Source organism: Carlito syrichta, unplaced genomic scaffold (assembly GCF_000164805.1).
Source record: "Carlito syrichta isolate Samal-C Ts95f unplaced genomic scaffold, Tarsius_syrichta-2.0.1 Scaffold301545, whole genome shotgun sequence".
Lineage (NCBI taxonomy): Eukaryota > Metazoa > Chordata > Mammalia > Primates > Tarsiidae > Carlito > Carlito syrichta.
In genome coordinates, this window is record NW_007245641.1 from 181467 (window position 1) to 201193 (window position 19727).

General features: G+C 51.4%; 2 protein-coding genes across 6 annotated transcripts in view; one reads left to right on the top strand and one right to left on the bottom strand.

Moving 5' to 3' along the window:
* Positions 1-6043, top strand: part of ST7L (suppression of tumorigenicity 7 like) — a 92574-nt gene extending 86531 nt beyond the window's left edge. For 4 of the 5 annotated variants that reach the window (XM_008054843.1, XM_008054844.1, XM_008054846.2 and 1 more), the window contains one exon: positions 4268-5064. In XM_008054843.1, coding sequence (XP_008053034.1) covers positions 4268-4366 — 99 coding nt within the window. In that variant the 3' untranslated portion in view covers positions 4367-5064. Of the gene's footprint in view, positions 1-4267 lie in introns of all 5 variants that reach the window. The other variant, XM_008054845.2, reaches the window with a different exon arrangement.
* Positions 6044-8571: 2528 nt separating this feature from the next.
* WNT2B (Wnt family member 2B) lies at positions 8572-16058 on the bottom strand. The gene is made up of 4 exons (XM_008054849.1): positions 15811-16058; positions 14535-14812; positions 13634-13898; positions 8572-9588 (listed from the first exon to the last, which is right to left on the bottom strand). Exons 1-4 carry the CDS (start codon positions 15935-15937, stop codon positions 9359-9361), a joined length of 900 nt encoding a protein of 299 aa, XP_008053040.1. The 5' UTR covers positions 15938-16058; the 3' UTR covers positions 8572-9358.
* Between the last annotated feature and the right edge of the window lie 3669 nt (positions 16059-19727).

Here is a 19727-nt window from a genome sequence, read left to right on the forward strand (position 1 = left end):
CAGTTTGTTTAGTTTTAAGAAACAATGAAGTGTTTAATTTACTTTATAAAGCATTTTATTCAAAATAAGTTGTAATATTTTTAAAATTTATTTCTCAAAGTCATAAGCTTAAACTGCACACCTTATTCCCAATCTCTGATCAACAGACCAGTAGAGGCAGGGTACAGTGGCTCACGTTTGTAATTCCAGCACTTTGGGAGGCCAACGCAGGAGGATTGCTTGAGCCCAAGACCAGGCAATATAGCAAGACCTCATCTCTAAAAAAAATAAAAACAAAAAAGGAAGAGCAGACCAGTAGTCTCAAAGAAACCAAATGACTCTGCCCAGGAGAGGGGCAGTGCATGGCACAGTGGCCAGAGCTGATGAGACGTGTAACCCTCAGGATGAGCCCAGTGAATAACCCTCTGTCTCTCCCATCTCCAGCCCGGTGCTGTCTAGTGCCTTGAATTCCATCTTCAACAAGTGGGACCTCCCGGTCTTCACACTGCCCTTCAACATTGCTGTGACTTTGTACCTGGCGGCCACAGGCCATTACAACCCCTTCTTTCCTACAACACTGGTGAAACCTGTGTCTTCGGTGCCCAATATCACCTGGACAGAGATCGAAATGCCCTTGGTAAGTTACCCCATGGTGAAGCATCAAGATCCGCAAATACCACTGCAGGCCTCCTCACTAACCAGTTTGTGGACGACCCAAGCTCTCAGCTTTTCTAGAAGCATCTCTACCAGATGACAGGCCTCAGCAGCGTAACATGAAAGTAGCTGCCACATTCATAGGCCTTCCTTGAACATCCAACATTGGCTGGGAGCCGGGCTCGGTGGTCCAGCCTGTAATCCCGCACCTTTGGGAGGCTGAGGTGAGTGGATTGCCTGAGCCCGCGGGTTCAAGACCCTCCTGGGCAACTTGGCGGGACCTCATCTCTACAATAAATCAAAAAAATTAGACGGACATGGTAGCGCGCGCCTGTAGTTCCAGCTACTTGGAAGGCTGAGGTGGAAGGATGGCCGGAGCCCAGCAGGTTGAGGCTGCGGTGGTTGGGAGTGGCCGCTGTACTCCAGTCTGGGTGACTGAGTGAAACTCCAACTCAAAAAAAAGAAAAGAAAAGTATATTCTTAGTGCCACATGGGGTCAGACCCACTTCTGAAAGTGGCTTCTTGGCAACTGCTGTGGAAGAACAGGCTTGCCCTTGTGGTTGTTAACCTCAAAAGTTAAGGGAAGTTTAGTCAAGAAGTATGATAGAAGCTGTTTTTACCTTCAGCAAACTCAAGAAGCCAGATACCTATCTGGAGATCACAAAGTCAGAATTTGTTTCCTCCTGTGGCTGCTGCTCTGGACCCTGGAGTTCCTAAAGCTCTTCCGTAGCTCTCCTATTCACTGACTTCAGATACGATGAAGCTGCTGGCCGTGAAGGTCCAGTGTTCCAAGGACCAGGCATCACAGTTCTGGACTGGATATTTGATCTCTCTTACTTAGCTCAGAATCTGAAGTGATAAGAAACTGCAGTTCATGATACGTAGCATTTTGTTGAACTTTACAGTGTAGATCTTTTGTAGTCCCTGGATCTGTAACAATTGGACTCATCCTTGTGCTTTTCCATAGGCGCCTGGTGTTCATTGACATAGACCGAGATACTGGGTGGCTCTACAGGGGACTCTGAGCCATTTGACAGACTAGGTGATTCCAGTCTCCTCACATTATTTAAGCCCCCATCTCAGCATTCTAATTTCTCTGAATCCCCCAGTGTGTATAATATATACTTGCTTGAAATTCCTTATATATTGCTTGCACATTCTTGCTTCTGAGTTTCAGCACATACCACTTCCTTCTGTTTAGAATGCCTTTCCCTGACTGCCCTCAACCGATTCGTGCTTTATCTTTTTAAAATCCAACTCAGAAATCACCTCCTGTAGAAAGTCATCTCTGATTAATCTCATTTAACCTAATTCCTTCTTTCTGGGACTGTTTTCCAGTCCATTAAACTCTTTTGTTTCTTTGTAATTATTTCTTCCTTACATTGTCATCCAGCAAGCACAGTGATTCTGGGAATGCTAATCTTCCTCCATTCCTGGTCTTTATTATACACAAACATTTTGAAGGCCTACCGATGGCTTTCTCAGTCTCCCAGAGTTCTAGTTCACCTCCCATGCCATTTCCCTTTATTTCGCAGTTACATTCCCAGAGAAACAGGCATGTGTTCAGGGCTTGGCCTCCACCTCTGCATGTGTGTGGCAGCCTGTGACTAGATCCCTGCACCGGGAAGGATTTCGCCCTCTGGTGTGACAGTCTCTACATTTTGCTTAGGCACGTTCAAGGAGAAGACGTGAGACCAGGAGTAGACCCGGATATGGGAGTCAGGAAATTTCCACTGAAAGCCAGGTTGCTTTTCCCTTCCTTTTTACACAAGCCTTCTGAAGCTGCTGTCGTCAGCAGCTCACCCGACACTCTCCTGCTTTGCGTCTCTTCCAGGAGTCAGGGTTAGTTTAAGAAAAAGCCTCTTGCTAGAAGCCATGACCTCGTACTTTTATCCCCTCCATCTGGTGTGTGGCCTCATGGGGCTGTGCTGCTATGCAGGAGGTGAGCAGTGGAATTCTTTAGATGATGACTTCTGATCCCACATGCGGAGGCAGCGGGGGTGGGAAGCAGGGGGAGCAGTGAGAGCCAAGATCGATGGACCAAGAAGGAAGGTCTGCCCGGGAGCAGGCCCGACTCGGTAGCTATTTCCATGAGGTGTCCTTCCCCAGCTCAAGCAGGGCCCCGGGTCAGGAGTGTAGCACCCAGCTCTGTGATGGATGAATACTGTTCTGCAGTTTCCCCTCCGCCTTCACGGCTGGGGTGCAGGAGGGGGACAGCTGGGTGTGCATGGGCTTGTGCTGTTGCTGGCAGAAGGCGTGTCAGGACTGGGCAGGGAAGGGTCCCTCGCACACATTCTCTTGGAGCTGCTTTTTCTCACTGTCTTGTACCGAAACCGAGGTCCAGATATTGAATGAGAGTGAGAGTAGGAAGGGGGGTTAAGAGCAGCAACGGTTTTTGATCAAGTGAAAAATCTCTGGTCTGCTCATCTCGCAGGGGTGTCTCTGCAGGGTAGATACCCTTTGCCTTGGTGTGGACGAATTGCCTGTCTCAGCTAGAGGTGCCAGGACCCTTGTTGGGCCATGGGTAGGCATCTGATAGGACGGTTTCCTAGGACACTTCATTCCCTGATCTTGCTTTCCTCACCGAGGAGTTGACAGCATTTTTATTTATTTGTTTGTCTTTATTTTTGAGTTGAAGTCTCACTGTTTCACCCAGGCTGGATTACAGTAGCACACTCAAGGCCACCAAAGCTTTGACTGCTGGGCTCAGGCGATCCTTCCGCCTCAGCCTTCCAAGTAGCTGGAACCACAGGTGTGCACCACCATGTCTGGCTAACTTTTTGATTTATTGTAGAGACATCTTGCCGTGTTCCCCAGGCTGGTCTCAAACCTGTGGTTTCAGGCAATCCTCTCGCCTTCACCTCCCAAAGTGCTAGGATTACAGGCATGGGCTACCATGCCTGACTTGACAGCATTCTAAAAAGGAGAAGTCTCAAAGGAAATTCAAATACATACTTTAAAAGCCCAAAGCCTTAATAACTCCCTCTCATGGCTTCTCATGACTACTTCTACTCTGTCTACACATATAGCATCACTCTACAATAACTAGATAAAACTAAAACAAAAATTGTAATGTTAATCTGAAGAGGGGAAAAAGGAATAGAAAGAACTAGGAGCCAGAGGTGTTTAAATGTAGAACACAGGCGGGGAACAGTGGCTCACGCCAATAATCCCAGCACTTTGGGAGGCCAAAGTGAGAGGATTGCCTGAGCCCACCGGTTCGAGACCAGCCTGGGCAACTTGGTGAGACCCCATCTCTACAACAAATCAAAAAATTAGCCAGGTGTGTTGGTGTGTGCCTGTAGTTCCCGCTACTTGGAAGGCTGAGGCAGAAGGATCACCGGAGCCCAGCAGGTTAAGGCTGCGGTGGCTGGTAGTGTGCCACTGCACTCCAGCCTGGGTGACTGAGTGAGACTCCTACTCAATAAATACATAAAAACAAGTGTGGAACACTTTGTATGGTGATCTTGTGGTATTGGTGGTGACAGTGGCAAAAATGGCAAAAAGGAGATTCATTGATGAGGTCCGGGAGGGCCTAGGTTACTCCTTTGTAAACTCTGCTCAGATACACTCTCCTGGCAGTCCTGGGACTCCTATAGTGCTTGAATATTTTGTATCAATTTCTTTTTTGAAGGTGCTGGGTCTCTGGTGCCCCCAACCCTGGGCATCCTCAGGCTTTGAGGAGAATACACAGGATTTGAAGTCAGAAGATCTAGGTTTGCGTTCTGGCTGAGCCACTCACTGTCCCTGAGACCGTGGACAAATCACTGAACCTCTGAAGCATCTGTAAAACGACATTAACCCTACCTCACAGGGCTGTTGTGAGGATTACGTATATGTAAACCCTTTGTGAACATCACTGTTATTCTGGGGGATCCCCACCTGGGATGTTGTCAAGTGGGACATCTGTCCATGAAGCTGTCTTCCTTTTTTCCTCTTTCAGCTCAGCCCTTCTGTTTGGTCCCAGCTGCTTACAGAGGTTGGTACGGTTGAAGCAGTCACCAGATTTTGGCTTCCTTGTTAGAGAGAGAACTCCCATGTCCAGCCGCTCTTTCCACAGATTAATAGAGAGAGTAGAAGTGAATAAAGGAGTGTTTAAGCCAGGATAGTTCAGAGTTAGGGGCCAAGGGGAAAATGCTGACCTTGCATTCTCAAGTTCAGGATGACTAAAACATCTTAAGTAAATGAAGAATAGCCAGAAAGATGCTCAGAGATTATTTAAGCCACGGATGGAAAGCGGGTAAATGCATTTATACATTCTCTTCTATCCCTTGTACCTTTGAGGTCAGAGACAGGAATATTACTGACACCTTGCTGGCTCTTGTCAGAAATGTGCCCATCACCCAAAGAGAAGAACAGCTTCTGGGAAAGCTCAGTTCAATGTAGCAACTGTGACACGTTTGCCCTAATAAAGCTGCCGCTTGGTCTCTTCCAGTGCCTCTGTCTTGTGGGGATCATTCCTGGAATGCAGAGTTGTCCTGTTTTCCAACCCAGTAAGAGTTCAAAACGACAGGTCATGAGCAGCAGGCTTGGCAGTTACACCTTACGTAGGCATAGGAGACGGCGCTGCTTACAGCATGCAGGGTGCATGTCTCACGGCTCCCACATGAACCAGCCTTGGAAGCAGAGCAGTCTCAGCCACTCTGCTTCGGGGTCGTTCTCTGCCGCTGATCCCGTCTCTCCGTGCCTTTTCTGCGTCCTTTGCTCCCCCCAGCTCACCTCCCAGGGGAGTTCTGAACCAAACAGTGCCTGTGTGTTGAGAGTGTGGCTTTGTAATATTCCTTGGTAATAGCTCGACCCTGCCAGTATGCTTTTTGAAGGACGGAATCAAAAAAATCTAGTTGCCTTTTTTAATTGTTGGGGAGAGGGTGATGACTAGAACTCCCACGCAGTCTCAGAGAAGCTGTGTGTGGGTCCATATCTATGCATTCGTGTGTGTAACCTCACGGTTGTGCTCAGGCTGACAGCACAAGGAAGCATCCCTTTCTTGTTTTGCAGCACTGCTTCAAAGGTGCCCAACCCCCGAAGTAGCAGGCAGTTCCCAAGTGGAGGGTGGGGGCAGAGGCCTCCACCAAGGCCATCAATAACCAGGTGTGAGCTGCAGGTCTCTGTGTAATGTGAAGCTCTCCCGTATTTCATTTCTGCACCCAGGGGGCGGCTCTGCAGGATTGCTTACGGAGCGCTCTGTGTCTGGCACCTCTCTCCACAAGGCCCAGGCGCCCAGGGTCCCACCGACCTGCCCAGGAATGCATCGCATTGTTCTCTGGTGCTGTAATTTGGCTGCAGGAGCTAGGCTGAGTGCCTCCCAGGGATGAGAAACACACTCTCCCTGGCGTCCTCCCTTCTCCCTGGCCAGCTTGGGCTTCTGCGAGCATTTAAATAAAAAGCCTCAGAAAGGCAGAGGAAAAAATTCCTGATGATCTCTTTTCTATTAAGCCACGTAGAGACTTATGTCCTGAGTCTGTCTGAGAACTTGGCAGAGACTTCGTGGTTGGTGTTCTTGATAAGGGGAGGGAAAGAACAAGGATACTGCTCTCTCAACAGGAAGAAAGAGAAACAGGCCGCAAGTGTTCGCGAGTGAGGCCTACAAGACTTTCTGCAAACAGATCCTCAGGGACAGGCAGGGTTTGATTCTTTTAATTAATCTGATGTCCCTGATTTCATTTTTCCAGCATCACTTTGAGCCGTTAGGACTAGTAACAATAAAAGTTGGCTCTTATCTGCAGGGCCAGTTAAGCCTGACATCCTTACTTCTGCATAAGAAAAACTGGCTCCAGGCTGTGCAGCCGAGGTACTTCAGTCACGTGCCGTCTAAGACCCTTAAAGGACAGAGTATCTCTTACGTTAACTTTGTTATCTAAGTGACACTGACAGTACATCAGACCTAAAATGTATCAAAAGCTAGGAGGAATGGGAGGGAAAGGGAAGAAGGAGCTAAGACACTGCTGGCCTCGGGGGACAGAGCCTGTCACACAGGAGGGACAGCAGAGGAGCAGGCAGAAAGCAGAGTGAGCAGTGGAGCCCTGACCGCGCCAGGTGAAGCTCTCACTTTGCTGCCCGTTCCAAATACCAGCTTCTGTGTGTGCGGTGTGGAACGGATGCCAGTTGCCTAAAGCCAGTCGGAATGTAGAGGCAAGCCAAGGACTAGAGGAACTCCTTGCTTGGCCATCATTCCTTCTTGGGCCACACAACCTCTGAAGCAGGCTCGAATGGCCGTCTCCTTCTCTTGCTTATTCCCCTTAATCTTCAAACATGCTGCTCTCTGGAGGGCTTGCTCTTCTCCTCGCCAACTATAGGGAATTGCAGAACTCGCATCTTTAGGAGCTAGAATCTGGAGCCCGGGGAAGAGGTGCACTTCCTTCCACAGGGCGAGGGCCAAAAACCAGACGAGCTGATAGGGAACAGGCAGCTTTAACTCGGGTTGACTTCCCGTGGAAGGCCTAGGTCATCACTTAACACGGCCGCCTGGATGTGCTTGAGGCCAAGGGCTAGCCAGGACCTGAGCTCTTCCCAGCAGCCTGGCATACGAGGCCACACCCTTTTGTAAATTCATTCAGCCCCATCCTTGAGTTCTCACTGACCATGGCCCCTTACCTCCCTACCACCCCCAAAGCTTTCCTCCTTTTAATCCAGCTCACGACGTCAGAAGCCTTTTTTTCCCCTCCCATTACCCCCTCCCTGATCCCACCGTTGGCTCATCCGTTATCCAGTCGACTCCACTCCTCAAGGCATTCCCCCAGCCTGACTCACTCAGTCCCACTTCTCCACAGGCATCCCCTTGCCGCAAACCACAAGGGCCCTGACTAGCTCATGTTTTGTGTTAATGGATGTGAAACTGGAGCAAATCCCCTCACCAAAAGAAAAACCACCCTAAACTCTCCCACACAGGTCTCAGCAGGTTACACAAATATTAGTCCTATCATCCAAATAAATCTGCCCCCGTGGCCCAGAGCTTTGGCTCCCCCAGCCTCCTGCAGCCTAAGCAGAGCGAAGCTGCTTCAAAAACATGTGAGGACCCCAAGGGATGTTGGAGAGGAACTCAGGAAAGGAAAGGGGCCTATATCCAGAATTCCTTTTGTGGGCCCTGAATCTGCAGCCTGTTGTGAATACTTCACAGTCCTAAACTGAAGGCTTTGAGAAGTCATGACAGGCTAACCCGGTCCGAGGCCTGGGTGAAGACTATCCATTGGCTGGAATTTGGAGCATAATTAAAACTGAGGTAGGCTAGATCCTCGTTTTACGAATGAGAAAACAGAAGCTCTTGAAGTGAAGCTCGGAGAATTTAGGTACCTTTCTCAAAATATTGAAAGCAAGTGGCAAAGCTGTGATTTTTAACCCAGTTCTGTCACAACTGCAAATTTCTGCACCACTCTGCTGCTTTAAAATATCAACAGGCAAGAGATGAGCCCTGCCCAAGTCACATAAAAATAGGGCATCAAAGTTTTGGGGACTTGTGTCCTCCCCACCCCGCCTAGTAAGCCTGCTATCTCCGGAGACGCCACTGCTGCAAACGGGTGGTAGTGTAGAGGGAGCCCTCCCCTTGCTAAGCCAAATGTGGAGTGAACAATAATAATCACCAGGACTCAGAGAGTCTCTAAATAAAGATTTGTTGAGTAAATGGGGGAGGCGACCTTCAACACCGGTTACCACTTTGGCCCCAAGCCCCACTCTCTGTCCTGCTGTAGCTGCTGGCTCCTGCTCCCAGCTTCCAAGGCTGAGATCCTTTCCTAAAGAATCACGGAAGCCAGGGATTCTCACCTGCCTTGTGCACACTGATGCCTCGGGGCGGAGGTGGGGTGGGGGGGGGTTTTGAGATGACACGTGCTTACCATCTCCACCCTCCATGCGTTGCCTGTCTTTTACGCAGCGTGTCTCAAACCTGGCTCACCTCCAGAGTAATGCATTGAAAAAACAAAAGGCTCAAGGCCTAGCCAGACCTACTAAATTGCTCTATCTTATAAGTGTTCCAGGGTGTTCTAATGATCTGTTAAGCCATGGGAACCACCACACGCCACTTCAGTTTGAACAGGCAGCACCTGAGCAAAAGAGGCAATGCTGTCTGACATAGCTTGAAAAGGAGAGGAATGAATGAATGTGTGTTTGTATGGTTTTTGTCTGATTTTTTTCCCCCCTACAAAACACAGCAGTTGATAAACATCTGAGCCTGTGAATGGAACCTTTCCACTACGGCTAACTCTCATCTAGCAATCTTAGGCTTTCTCTAATAGAAGAATGTTGTAGCCTAAGCTTTTCTTCCGGTGCCAGGCAGTCTGCTTAAACTGACTCCAGGGAAGGGACATGCAGTCTCATCCCTGTCCCATCTAACTTCAGCCAGGCAGAAAGAAAAGGAAGCTCTCTCTAGGTACCCTTCCTCTTGCACGCCCAGGAAGCATCAGGAAGCCAGTGCAAGGAAAGGAAAAACGAGCCTCGCCTAGGTTCTGTAGTGCAACTCACATGACTCTGAAGACCCCCTATCTCCTCTACTTTCCTGCCAGACCTCCAGAGGGGGAAGTCAGGGAGGTGCTGCTGCTTATGTCCCCTGCCAACTCCTTCCTGGGGCTAAGAAGCCAGCCAGGACACCACGGTCCTTCTGGGTTACTCTCCAAGTCCTTAAATAGAAGCTGTAGCAGCCCAGGTGGAGGGTGGAGGAAGGTGAGCATGCAAAGATCTTGTGCTTTTGAGTCGGGAGGCTTGAAGTGAAGGGAGGAGAGAGGTATCCGTGTGTTCAAGTTTGGTCCAGCCACTCTGCCTTCTTGGGAGCCTTGCAGGTATGGACGTCCACAGTGTTTCTGCACTCCTTGCACCGCACAGCACAGCACCAGTGGAATTTGCACTCACACTGGGTGACACGGGTGACTCGAGTCGTGTCATACCCTCGGCCACAGCACATGATTTCACAGCCGTCTGTTCCTTTAGATGTCTTGCTGCAGACACGGCCTGCGGTGCCTAGGGAGCCTGGGTTGGGGAACAGAAAGAAAAAACCAAGATACCTCTCACTTCAACAGCTCTGGGCCCTCTCACCCACCTTCTCCGAAGGAAGCCATAAAACATCCCTTATTCCGAAAATACACCCACTAGCTAAAATGCTCATCTCACTGCCCTCTGCACCAGGCTTATTTCTTCCCACCATCAAGACTCCACAAAGGCCATTGACTTCACCTGAAACTCCTTCCCTGCCGATACACATCTCCATGTCCTTTTCAGAATCTAACCTTAATTTTTATTTTTTATTGGTTTACTTTCTTTAATCTTAATTTTTTCGAGCTGGGACTACTGCCATGTGCAACCATGCCCAGCTAAATTTTTTTTGACTTGTTTTGCAGAGATGAGGTCTTGCTATGTTGCCCAGGCTGGTCTCAATCTTCTGGACTCAAGCAGTCCTCCTACCTCAAAGTACTGGGATTATAGATGTGAGCCACTGTGCCCAGCCTCCGAATCTAATATTAAAATAGGTATAATTGGCTGGGTGTGGTGGCTCAGCTTGTAATTCCAGTACCTTGGGAGGCCAAGGTGAGAGGATTCCCTAAGCCCAGGGGTTTGAGACAAGCCTGGGTAACTTGGCGAGACCTCGTCTCTACAGTAAATCAAAAAGTCAGGTGTGGTAGCACACGCCTGTAGTTCCAGCTACTTGGGAGGCTGAGGCAGAAGGATTGCCTGAGACCAGAAGGTCAAGGCTGCAGTGACCTTGGTGAGCATGCCACTGCACTCCAGCCTGGGCGACACAGTGAGACTCCAACTCAAAAAAAGAAAGAAGTTTATAATTGTTAAAGCTAGGTGAGGGTTCTCTGTATTTGAAATTTTCCATATTAAAAAAAAAATCATAGCCTGTAATTATCTCTTCTAAGAAATCTTGCCACAACTCTGATTCTGCTACCATTTGTTAGTATTTTGGATCTTACTTTGTATTTAATTGTACCGTACAGGGAAGAATGGATTCAAATCCCAGTTCTGCCACTACTTAGCGGTGTGATTTAGACAAAATTAGACATTAACTTAGTTTCTTATCTGAAAATGGGCTCTAGTTTTCTCTTATGAAAATGGACATTGTAACACCATCTAACTTAGTAGATAATTATGTTATATCTATGATCTCTGTCCATCTGAGGAGGTGAACAGATGAACCTGACTGGCTGCAGCCCTATCCCTAAGGTATTCCTTACCTTATCCCCTTACATTGGGAACTCTTGAAGGGCAGAGAAGATGTCTCCCCCCTGCACAGGGAATGCGTAGGATCTCATTCTGACTACTTTCAGGAAGAGAGATCCTTCCAACAGATCATAAAATCCACAGACATTTGGATTGGGTCAGGCCTGGAGTACCTACTCAGTCCTTCCCTTATGAAGAGGGATCCAGAGATGGGAAGGTGACTAGCACGGGGATCAAGAAGGAGAGTGGCATCTTCATTCCATGGGAATGTGGAAAGAAAATGCTGGAACTTCTATTTTTTTAATCTCATCAACTTACAATATATTTTATGTGCATTTTATAATATGCCTACTCATAGGGTGGGATGTAGATACGTATACAGTGGAGGTACACGCCCACCATTTTTTTGGTGATGGAGTCCACAATCCCAAATGCCCGGAGGCCACTTCTGTGGCGTGTGTGTCGACTTGGTCTACTCTGGACGTCATCTCCTAACTCCAGGAGCTGGGTCTCAAGTCCTTCTCTTGTGGACTAGATGCCTTTTCTGCTCTCTGGAGCTGTGCTGTCCAGTGTAGCAGCCACTTGCCACATACGCCTATGGTCTTTTACATTTAAATTCATGAACATTAAATAAACTAAAAAATGTAGTTCCTTGGCCATACTAGCTGTGTTTGTTTGTTTGTTTCTTTCTTTCTTTCTTTATTGAGTTGGAGTCTCACTCTGTCGCCCAGGCTGGAGTGTAGTGGCCACTCCCGGCCACCGCAGCCTCGACCTGCTGGGCTCCGGCGATCCTTCCGCCTTAGTCTTCCAAGTAGCTGGAACTACAGGTGTGCGCTATCACGCCTGGCTAATTTTTTTTATTTATTGTAGGGACAAGGCCTCACCAAGTTGTCCAGGCTGGTCTCAAACCCTTGGGTTCAGGCAATCCTCTCACCTCAGCCTCCCAGAGTGCTGGGATTACAGGCTTGAGTCACCACACCCAGACACTCGCTATGTTTCAATGACTCAGTAATCACATGTGGCTAGTTGCTACCGTGTTAGAGCATATGGACATGGGAGCATTTCCATAATCACAGAAAGTGCAATTGGACGGTGCTACGTTGGAGGGAATTCCTGGGTCCATATTCCCTTCTGGAATGACTTCTACTCTTTGAATTCCAGGCCCCACTTTGGGGTTTATGAGACCTAATTTTATGCCTTTGAGAAAAACCAACACACATATGACTTACTCTCCCTCCTAACTCCAGAGATCCTTCCCCAAATGTACATTTTCAGTACAAGAGTGTAGGCTTACACCTCAGATGTTAGGTAGTTATTTCTAAGCATACAGAGAGCAACTCCCTGAACTAGACTGCATGACAAGAAAACATACCCCCAGTAGGAAATCACCCAGAGAATCAGAAGGATTCCCAGCATTTTTCCTTGTAGCACCCTACAAAGTAGACAGTCTACTTTCTTTGTTACTTGGATACAGCCCCATCATGTTTCTGTGCCCAGTTTTTCTCCAAGCCACTTGACTCTCCAGGAATGACAGTGATAGGTGAAAGCAACCAGTCCCAAAGACAGCTAAGGTTTTTGGCTCTACCGTTCCCAAGTCCTGAGTGTTGAGTCTGCATAAAAAAGTCTGGGAGCCCATGACAGTCACCAGGGGAGGAGCAGTTCTGTTGCATTGCATGTTGTTCCTAGTTTAACCTATCTGAACCAGAAACATGAGCCAGGATGGTCACTTCACGTCCTTGGGGAAATGTCACATCACCTTCCAGCATCCCCAAGAAATCTACCACAAACGTCTGGACAAACTGAAAAACAGACATCTGCAGCTTGCTACCAACCATCTGCTACCAGCCACGTGTTGCTTTGCCTGCTTTGGTAGGGATCTCCTCTTGCCTTTCATTCCCAACTCCATTCTAGAATCTTCAATGGTAGCACACTGGACAAAGCCTTTCAAGGACATCTCTCCAGCTTTCATCTCCCTTACTGGAAACCCTTACTCCATCAGATTGTTCTGCACTCTGTCCCTGGAACAGACCACATGCTTTCCTGCCTACCATTCTCTGTTCAGAGAATAACCCCCCGCTTTTCTCCCTAGTTATCCAGATATTCCCAGATACTCCAAGGAGCATTTCCAAATAACCCTTTCTTGATTTCCTTGCAGTTGAATGTGCCTGCCCATCATATATCTCACTATTTTAGCTATACTGCAAAGAGCCAAAGGTTTAGGGCTGTATCCTATGCTTTTGCGTAGCCCACACATGGCTCAGAACTGAAGCCAGGTAACTTATGTATGTATTTCTTTATTTCCAGTCAGAGTTTCCCTCTGTCTCCCAGGCTGAAGTGCAGTGGCTGCTCACCACAGCCTTGACCTCCTGAGCTCAGGCGATCCTTCTGCCTTAGCCTCCTGAGCAGCTGGGACTACAGATGCACGCCACCACACCTGGCTAATTGTTTTGATTTACTGTCGATACGAGGTCTCGCCAAGTTGCCCTGGCTGGTCTCGAACCCCTAGACTCAGGCAGTCCTCTCATCTCTGCCTCCCAAAGTGCTGGGATTACAGGCGTGAGCCACCACACCCGGCATCCAGATGACTAATTTGAACATTCATTGTGTAGTGTCTGCTGTATACCAGATGCTAGAGATACAAAGAAGTGACACGTGGCCTCAGGCCTCAAGATGATGAGTGACCCTGTCTGCTTGGGCAGCACTGGGCCTGGGGACAGAGGCCTGCGTCGTCAACCTCACGACCAGGAGGAAACTGACTCCTCCCCCAGCACCGCCTCCCCTAACTCCCGAGACCAAGTAGACCACGATTAACCAAGAGCTGGGACTCCGTGTTCCTGCTTGCCTTCCTACTGACCTGCAGCTTTGTCCAAGACACAGTAGTCTGGGGAGTTGTCAAAGTAGACAAGATCGGTCCGGGTGGCACGGCGATAGCCTTGGCGGGCTGCTGTGAAGTTGGCACCATCCTGGGTGGCTGTCACCTGCACAGCCCCATCGTAGCGCCGCCGCAGGTAATCACCTGTGCGGCGGAAGTCTGAGAGCGCACGCCAGCAGGTGCGCAGAGTACAGGAACCACTCACGCCGTGGCACTTGCACTCCAGCTTCAGAAACCGCCGCACAGCCTGGGGAGGGGGAAGCCAGGTGAGGGAGAGGCAGCAGGCCAGGACACGATTTACTCATCCTCGGGCCAAAAGAACGCGTACTCTGTGATCCGCTGGCCCTGGCTGGCTGGGTGAACCCGCGGCTGTTCCCTCAGACAGCATATCCTACCCGTCCTTCCTGACCAAGTTCAAGAAGCTTTTCTTCCAGGAGACCTTTCTGGACCCAGAGTGCTTTCCTCTGAGCCCACTGGACTCTGTTCATGACTACAGTGTGCCTGCCCATCCCCTGGCTTCTACATCTTGGAGTGCCAGGTACCACGCTTACTATCGTGTGCCGTTTTCCAGCTGGATACTGGCACATAGAAGGTGTTTGAATACCAGCGCGCTGACTAGAACAAGCTCCTATCCTCTCAGTCTCTACGAAGACAGTTATTTTCCTTCTCTCATCGACCTTTTGCTACTTGCCACGTGTGTAGACTCTTTTTGAGCCCAGGCATTCCCAAGCTCCCTTGCATTTAGTGCCCCTGTCCCAGGACGCCGGGGCTTTTGGAATCATCCAGAAGCCATCAGCTCTTCCACGTTCACATTTAGTCCATGCTCACACTTAATGGTCACCCCAACAAATACGAATGTACAGACACAGACATGAGGACTGACCGTGCGGCCACAGCGGTTGTTATGTAAGTTCATGAGGGCCCGGGCATCCTTAAGCCTCTTCTCCTTGGCATCCACGAAGGCTTTGGCAAAACGGACACCATAGTGGATGTTGTCACTGCAGCCACCCCAGTCAAAGTCCCCACGTTGGTCATGGTGTCGGCCACGGGTGTAGGGGTCACAGCTGCACACACTCAGTTCACCCTGGCTACAGGCACGAGTGATGGCATGGACCACCCCTGCTGATGAGATGGCATACACGAACGCTGCCTCCCGGCTACCTAGAGGAAGGCAGAGGTGTGTTTCAGGAAGTGGCCTGCGTGTGCCTGCTTCTGCAGCCCACATAGCCTCTGACTCCGAAACCCCCTTCTCCCCCTCCTCAGCGCATCCACCTTCACCCCCTTTGCCCAAAGCGCCCTTCCCCTTCCAGGAACATTCCCGAGTAACCGACTCCTCCCTTGGCCCTCACTGCTTGTATCCACTTCTTTGTGCCTCTGACCTCTTGGGCTGACCTGTCCTCTTGTTTCCTTCCAAATTCCCTGTGGCCATCCATTGAAAAGCCTCCTGGTGAATGATCCTCTCCCACCGGGCCCCAGCACGGGCTCCGCTAAGCCCGCCTGAGCCTGCATTCCAGGCCTTTTCAGCCCACCTGCTGGACAGTTCCCCACAGCGGAGACCCCAGCCCGGGGCAGCCTGCCTGGAGAGAGACATGCCGCCTGTGGCCAGCTCTCCTTCCCTCCCTGCTCTCAAGGACCCATGAGTGGTCACCCGCAAGCCTGACACCTCCGGATTTCCATCTCATGCCCTGGCTCTTGGTGTACCGTCCAGCTTGGCTTAGCTTTTTTGCTGAGCTGGGGCCAGGCCACTGCCGCTCCAAACATTTACACATCACCTTTCCGTTTCTCTCTTGTTCCCATTACTGTAGTGTTGGGGTGACAATAGTGATGGTGGTGAGAAGAACAGAGAACCTCTTCCTAGACCTCAGCCTCACAGAGCAAGGAAGACCCCCACACAGGGACTGGGAGGGCAGAAGAGTGCGAGAGAAAGATGGAGGTACTGGGAAAAGTCTTCCCTGAGCCCTGGGATTCCAAGGTTTCCTGCCTGCAAGTCTGCGGTACCGGGCGTCTGTTCCTCACTGTATGCTGGGTGTCGCCCACGACGGTTCTCTGATTATGACGTCACAGGTGGGGCGGAGCGGAGAGATCTCGCCTGTTCTTCCCACTCACCACCCCAAGCATAGCAAAGGGAAGGAGCCAGCGCGAGGTGGAAAGACCCCTACTTCTGAGCATGACGCGGCCGAAGACGGTGTGGTCCCGGTCCAGCGTGGTGCAGTTCCAGCGGTGGTGGCGGAACTGGTGCTGGCACTCTCTAATCCACTCTCGGGCGCCCTCGCCCACCGAGCGCATGATGTCTGGGTAGCGCTGGCACAGCTGCCGCTGCCGGCTCACCAGCCCAGGGATGTTGTCACAGATCACTCGGGCCCCCAGTGCCCCGATGTACCTGCAAGGTGGAGACGGCCCTGTCAGCATCCAGCTCTCGTTCTGCCTCAGGAGGGGAGGGAGGCGGGAGGGGTGGGGTTTGGCATCCAGACCCTGAAAAGACTCCTTCCCCCAGCCCCAGGCCCCATTCCCTGAAGCTGACAGGGGAAGCATTCCCCACGAGCTCCGGAGAACAGGGATGCGGTTGCAGAGAGTCACCAGTCCCCCAGCCAAAGGCCAGAGTGACTCAACTCCCAGAACACAGGCATGTGTCACGTACACAGAAGCTGTGGGCATGTCACACAAACCTGTGTATGTTTATTTAATACACATGAAGGGCCTCGTGGAAAAATAAACTAACCAGACAAGGGTCTGAGACAACACTCTTACAGCCCCACGAAAGAGGGAAGTCCTGCGTGGCTGGTCCCTGAAAGGATGGTTTGGCCGTGGGGGGGAGGGGCTGGGGGTTGGGGGGAGCAGACACGGGCCATTGTGAGCAATGTTGACAGCTCTTGTCAGACCCCTGCAGCCAAGTCCTCATTCCCAGCCTGAGGTCCGGGAGGAAGCGCCAGCTGTCCTCCTTATGCCTTTATGTCCAGGCCCAGGGCCTCTGTAATGCACCTTTTAAAATCATCCTCCCCAGCCTCTAAGGCAAGATGTCCTGGACAGACCTGCATGGGCCAATGGCAGTGGGTCAAGATGAAGTGACAGGGCGACCGAAGTGACAGGGCCCCAGTCTGCTCAACATGAAGTTACAAGAAGAGCAATTGCGATGGACAACTGAAGAACGGGCGGGCTGCCAGTCACCCTCCGGTTTATCAAGGCAGTGTGTTCTCAGCACCAAACACCCACAGCCCTGGGCTCCGCACAGCCTCGGGAAGAGCACTCCTTGCTGTGGCTCCAACCCTAGCACCTTCCTCGACTTGCTGGGGATTTTCCATTCTCCAGTCCAAAGCACATCAGAGGGACGCCCTCTCTCCCCTCTTCTGGACAGGTGGGGGCCGTGGAGAGCAGCTGCCGCTGCAGACAAAAAAGCCTTGGTCTGCGCCGTGGATGAGTCCACGGTTTGGGAACAGTCCCCAAGTGGGTCCAGAAGCGGGTGAGAAGGGCGGGCAGCTGGGGGGGAGGGAAAGTGAGCTGGCCCCAGCTCGTGTCTGTCCCCCCCCCCGGCCCCCGCATTCCCACAGCCGGCCCTCACCCGCAGACTGGATCACCACTGGTGACACCAGCTCAAACAAACACAAGGAGGGCTGGTGCTTGCCTCTTCGGTAACTCAGCGGGCTGATGGGGCCCATCTGTCCCGGGGGAGGGGGGAGAGGGTGGCCCTCCGCTCACAAATCCCACGGAATCAGCGTCCCCAGCACTGTCCATCAGGGCAACAGCTTCCAGGAACAAACAAAATAAACACCCCAGGCCGGGCCAGGCCGGAAGGGCTGCCTGACGCACAGCCGAGTTACACCCACTGCTGCGGTGCTTTGTTTGGAGAATCAAGACAGTTGGAGTTGGAGCCTGTCCCTGTCTCACCACCATTCTGCTTCCCCGTTCAGCCCCAGAGCTCTGCTCTAGGCAATGGGTGTTTGTTTTTTTTACTGGGGCTTGAGGGAGGGGGGTTGGATGGGAACGGGAGACCAATAATCCAGCCCTCATGAGACAGTCTGGAGTGGGGCAGGCCAAACTCTGGCAAGAAAGTCCTTCCTGTGGTCTGACTTAAATCCACTCCACTGCAGCCCACGTAGGTCCTTGCTGCATCCTCACCGAGCGTGGGAAACATCTGTTCAGTATCTAGGTTGGGAAATAAGCTTCTCTGTTACCATCTTGGCCCCACTAAGGAACTGCTCCAAGACTGCAGAACATGGCACTTGCCTGCAGTCCGGTGGTCAGACCCGTGTAGTCAGTATGGTAGCCTCCAGGAGAGCTGACTCGAGGCCGGCGCCATCTCCTCCAGCACAGGCTGCAGCGTGCTGCCTCTTCCAAGCGCCGAGCTCAGATGTCAGGGGCACGAAGACACTGACGGCACGGCCGGCTGATGGTCTGGTGGAGGTGCCGGATGCCCCAGTTCCGTAGGTGTCTTTCAGCCTCCTCCCCAAGTGCCTCTCTCCCCCGGCTTTGGGCCAGTTCACATCCCTCCTTTGGCAGTGACTCCACAGGTCGATCTCAGAACAGTGGAGTCCGGAGTCCGCATTCCCAGGGCATCTGTTAGCAACACAGAGCCTCAGGCCCCCAGGCCTGCTGAACCTGTGTCTGTGGCTCGCCAGGGTCCCGCGGGGTTGGACTTGGGCGCTCGCTGCTCTGAAGGCAGGGATTTGTGTGTTTTGTTCACTTCAGTATCCCCAGTATTGACAACAGTGCCTGGCACGTAGTAGGTACTCAACTATGTGTTGGATCATCACCTAATTGATTTATCTCTCTTCTCCCTTTGCTGGCCATAAACTTCATTTCAATTACAGCTTGACTTTTTTTTTTGGCACGCTCACAGCCACTGCATCCTCGACCTGCTGGGCTCAGGCGATCCTTTCGCTTCAGTCTTCCAGGCAGCTGGAACCTCAGGCACATGCTACCACACCCAGGTTATTTTTTTATTTATTGTAGAAACAAGGTCTCACCAGGTTGCCCAGGCCGGTCTCAAACCCACGGGCTCAGGCAGTCCTCTCGCCTCGGCCTCCCAAAGTGCTGGGATTACAGGCTTAAGCCACTGCGTCCGGTCTACAGCTTTACTTCTTGCTGACAACTTATTTGCAGATGTTTTATGTTTGTGTCATTTATTTATTTATTTATCGAGACGGGGTCTCGCTCTGTCACCTAGGCTGGAGTGCCGTGCTATAACCATAGCTCACTGCAGCCTGAAATTCCTGAGCTCAAGGAATCCTCCTGCCTCAGCCTCCTGAGTAGCTGGGACTACAGGTATGCACCACCACACCCAGCTCATTGTTTTTTTTTAATAGAGACGGGGGTCTCACTTTGTTTCCTGGGCCGGTCTTGAACTCCCGGGCCCAAGCAGTCCTGTCTCCCCCCTCAGCCTCTCAAAGTGACCAGATCACAGAAGAGCCACTGTGCCTGGCTGTCTGGATCCTTTTCATGAGACCAGATATCCCTTTTTTCTCCTTGCACGGCCCCTAGTGTCCATGGTTCCGCCCAGCACACACAGGACTTTGAACACAGGACGAAATGATTGCCCCCCCACCGCCGAGTCTTCTCTACACCACAGCATCTGCACAGCCCTGCAGTTGACAAACCTCCGTCCCTCACTTTCGTTGTCAAACGAGGGTCATCCCGGAACCCCCTCGCCGGATTGTTTCGGACCGATGAAAGTCAAGCTCTTGAGGTACCTGGAGCGTCTGAGGGCTCCAGAAACGGGAGCAGGGATGCCAAGGCCGCGGTGCGCTGTGCCCCCTCCCTGGGCGAGCCCCACATCCAGCCCCCGCCAGGGCAATGCAGGAGGCCCCCGCGTCTTGTTCTGTGTGGCAGACAAGAGAAATCCTCCTTCTCCAGGTGAGGGTGGCGGGAGGGAGGGCTGGCGCGCCAGGGGAGGAACCCCGAGTGTGAGGAAGAGCCTCCTCTTGGCTGGAAGGCAGACTCCAAGGGCAGACTCCAAGGGATACCTGGTCTTGTTGGGCTTTCAAGAAGGGAAGGGGCGCGACCACGGAGACAGGCGTAGGGGCCTGCGGCTGTGGCGGGCGCGGGGCGAGGAGGCTGAGACCCGTGTCCACGCCCCATCCTG

Excerpts from the sequence above, each read along its gene's own strand:
- WNT2B (XM_008054849.1), bottom strand. The coding sequence starts at position 15,937 with ATGCGCTCGGTGGGCGAGGGCGCCCGAGAGTGGATTAGAGAGTGCCAG. Across the intron at positions 14,813-15,810 it reads CGGCCGCGTCATGCTCAGAA|GTAGCCGGGAGGCAGCGTTC; the intron begins GTAGGGGTCTTT and ends GCCTTCCTCTAG. Across the intron at positions 13,899-14,534 it reads ACAACCGCTGTGGCCGCACG|GCTGTGCGGCGGTTTCTGAA; the intron begins GTCAGTCCTCAT and ends CCCCCTCCCCAG.